At 29.0% G+C, this 3711-nt stretch overlaps 1 protein-coding gene across 1 annotated transcript; it reads right to left on the reverse strand.

The window, feature by feature from the left end:
* Positions 1–394: 394 nt before the first annotated feature.
* LOC125824914 (myb-related protein 330-like) lies at positions 395–2688 on the reverse strand. Its single transcript, XM_049504258.1, has 3 exons — positions 2312–2688; positions 1926–2055; positions 395–1242 (listed from the first exon to the last, which is right to left on the reverse strand). The coding sequence occupies exons 1-3, from the start codon at positions 2442–2444 to the stop codon at positions 651–653; spliced, it is 855 nt and encodes a 284-aa protein (XP_049360215.1). The 5' UTR covers positions 2445–2688; the 3' UTR covers positions 395–650.
* Positions 2689–3711: the final 1023 nt, after the last annotated feature.

Here is a 3711-nt window from a genome sequence, read left to right on the forward strand (position 1 = left end):
ACTACGTACGCAGAAAATACCTCACATGACCAAATATCTTGTTAGGTGAAATTTCTATACGATAATTGAAAAAGAAAGGAAACAACTCAATTATTATACGTTATGGAACCTTAAAAGCACAAATCAAAACGATAGGTTACTATTCGAGTTTTGAAAAGTTTTGACTCGATTATGCTATTTTATTATCTTATTTTTCTTACAAGGCTGCATTGAATACATTTTTGGACAACAGGTGCATTTTTTTTATCACAATATTAACATGAGAGATTTTTTTCGAAAATATTAACGAAAGACATTTTATTGAATTTCAAATAATTTAAAAGCATTTTTGACTCTTTTTCGTATTTTAAATTAACAACAATATATGGATTTAAAATTAAGAGAGAAATTAAATAGACTAAAATTGGAAAATTAAATACATATTCCAATTCATACCATGGTAAGTTGTTGCAACAAATGTACTACAAAGGTTTGTGAGTAGATGATTACAATTAGAAGGCAAAAAATGCAAAAGAAAAAAAAATTAATATCTAAACCTAAAACCCAAAACCCAAAACCCAAAATATTCACTTATCACAAAATGGTAAAGTAATATTTAAGAAAAAAAAAATTAATACTAAGGTACTTAAATAATATCCAAAAAAGCCAGGTCAGCAATATCTGTAAAATCCATTTGTGTTTTTGCATTTGCCACACCACTGACCACCACCACCTTGATATCCAATTTGCCAACACAAACAAACCGTTTTCGCCACCGTCTCTGCCGCGGGTACCGCCCCGGTTGGCGGCGGTGCTACGGTGGTCAAGAAGTTGTATGAGGCCGTTGACTCTGGTGATGAAATATGATGACTATGTAATGGCAACCCAATAGAAAGTTCAAGATTTATCATAACTTGTGAGGGTATTTTCGGAATAATAATTTCTAGTGGCTTTGTTTCCTCAGTAGTACCACTGTTGCATTTTGTTTCATCATATGACGACGACGTGGCAATCATAATATTGGGTTGATTTTGGTCAACGTTGTTTGTGAAATCCATGTTGATGTTTTTGGTTGTGGGGGTGGTGGTTGTGACTGCGGTGGTGATGGTGGTGGTGTGGGAGTTAGTGGCGGTGGTGTTGAGTGGACGGTGAGTTTGAGGATCAATGCCACGACTGATGAGTTTTCGTTTAATATGTGTATTCCAATAGTTCTTGATTTCGTTATCAGTTCTTCCAGGTAATCTTCCAGCTATAACTGACCATCTGCAGAGAAAATATTCTATTAGAAAATGTAGAATAAAAAGAAAAGAAGGAAATATAAATCAGTTACATTTATAGTTGGAGAATATCAACAAAAAATAAATTTTGTTTTGAGCTAAAGTTTTCAAATACTTGTTTTGTAAGAAACTTTTAACCCATTGTTTTTTTAAAAAAAATTGACTATAGAAATAGCACTAACTGATCACTTTTTGACCATATTCAAAAGAAAAGGAGCTATTGTCTTGAATTTTTAGTTGCACTGAAAAATGACTATTTGTGAATTTTGACCTGATTTAACAACTTTCAACCTTTTTGCCAATCACAAAATATTTCAAATTAGTTCAAAATAAAGCTTTGATTTAATTTTTGAATTTCTTTTTGTTTTTTAATAATTAAAAAGGACTTTAGAATCTAAAGATTTTATAGGTTTGGTATTTCAAGAAACAGAGAAGTCTTTCCCACTTGTTGAAAAAATTTACTACTACAACCACTTTTTCCTCTAGAACATTTTAGGTCTTCTTTTATAACTTCTTAATGTGGTCCCAAATTAGCCAAACAAAAAAAAAATTTGACTTTTTATTCCAATTTTCACACATTTTATGATACTAGGAGTACATAACTTATAATAAGTAAAACCAAAAAATAAATTAAAATAGCAACAAAAAAAACAAAGATCATATACATACTTGTTTCCAAGCAAACTATGAAGTTTGATTATCAATTCATCTTCTTCTTCAGTAAAATTCCCTCTTTTGAGATCAGGCCTTAAATAATTTATCCATCTCAATCTGCAACTCTTTCCACATCTTGACAATCCTAAAATATTAAAAAAAATCATGAAAAAATTAAATATTTCACAAAAAGAAAAAAAAAAGTCTCAAATCTTTGGATCTTTTATCTACATCCATAATTATTTTTTGATGTTGTTGTGGCAGCAGATCCAAAAATTATTAGATCCTCTTAATTCCGGAATTTAAATTTAATATGTTTAATTTTCACTACTATGTTTAGAGAGCGAGAGATAAAAAAAAAACATATAATATATACAGTATAATTTTTCGATAATAAATACCTGCAGCTTTAGGGAGAGAACGCCAACAACCTTCACCATGAGCACGTATATAATTGATGAGGCGTTGGTCTTCTTCTTTAGTCCATGCTCCTTTATTTGTATGTGCTTTTTCACAACAAGGTGAACGTCCCATGCTTTGAATTTTTCGTCTTTTGAGTATTCAAGGATTTGAGTTTTTGGTACTGATAGAGAAAAATCAAAGAGTTTGATAGTAGAGTCCTAGTTTCTCTTTCACTAGTTTATTTTTTGTTGTTGTTGATAAGACTAAAACTGTTGGGTACTTGTAGTCTAGTTTTTTTTTTTCTTTTTTTCTCTCTAATGGAGATGGGAGAAAAAAGGGGAATAGAAAGATATATATCTTGAGGGTGTGAGTGGGGTAGGCTTAAAAAGTGTTAGGTAGGAGGTGTGGGGTAAAGCTTTTAATTTACTTATTGGAAGAGACTTTGGAACTATTCCCTTTTGTTAAATGGATGGGTTTTTCTTTTTTAGATTTTTCTTGGAGTTGGGGGTGGTAGGGGGAGGCCAACAACAAGTAACAACCATTTAAAATTGTTAGGACTGATCATCAAAGAATGTAATACAGTACCAAAAAAATTATTAGTAGAGAGCGTTTTCTTTGAATTGGCCCCCTAAGTGATGTAAATTCTAAATAATCAAATTTTAATGCGGTTATCGAGCACTGTCTAAGAAACCTATATTTTTTTGTAAGGATTCGTTTGGTTAGAGTTAAGTTACCTCGTAATTAATTATCTTAATTAAATAAGGAATAAATTCATTTTAAAATTAAACATGAGATTATTTGTTTACTTATCCTTCATACTAAACAAATTGAAGTGTAGAATATCGTTGAATTTAGTAAGGGTCTATCATAAATAAATTTCTACACCACAAAGATAAGAAAATCGGTATTTAATATACATTTTCAAATTTTACTTGTGAGATGATATATATATATTTGCTTTTTGTGTGTTTTAAGAAAAACTATTATTATGAATATTACAAATTTATGTTGAATGCATTGATAATGTAGAGAATTTTTACTAAATAGACCAATAATGGTACATGGTTTCAAAAGGACTTATTATAATACATGATCTTTTATATCAAGTCTATTTGATAATCTTAAATAAAATAAAATATTTCTTTTGTTCTAATTTATGCAGTAATATTTGCTAATGTGATGAGAGAAAAAAAATATTTGAGACTTGTGATCTATAACAAATCATTGATATTTGTGACTATAATCATCTTACTTCATAAAAAATATGAGAATTTTTTAAAGTTAAATTATTATTAAATATTTTTTAAAATAGATTTTTTTTAAAAAAAATAAAGTGTTAATAGAAAGAAATAATAATACTAATTAAATTTATATTAACATCTCAAGTATTATTATTATT

Source organism: Solanum verrucosum, unplaced genomic scaffold, assembly GCF_900185275.1.
Source record: "Solanum verrucosum unplaced genomic scaffold, falcon-dt-bn FXZP01000086.1, whole genome shotgun sequence".
In the NCBI taxonomy this organism is placed as follows: Eukaryota; Viridiplantae; Streptophyta; class Magnoliopsida; order Solanales; family Solanaceae; genus Solanum; species Solanum verrucosum.

Excerpts from the sequence above, each read along its gene's own strand:
- LOC125824914 (XM_049504258.1), bottom strand. The coding sequence starts at position 2,444 with ATGGGACGTTCACCTTGTTGTGAAAAAGCACATACAAATAAAGGAGCA. Across the intron at positions 2,056-2,311 it reads TTCTCTCCCTAAAGCTGCAG|GATTGTCAAGATGTGGAAAG; the intron begins GTATTTATTATC and ends TTAATATTTTAG. Across the intron at positions 1,243-1,925 it reads CATAGTTTGCTTGGAAACAA|ATGGTCAGTTATAGCTGGAA; the intron begins GTATGTATATGA and ends TTTTCTCTGCAG.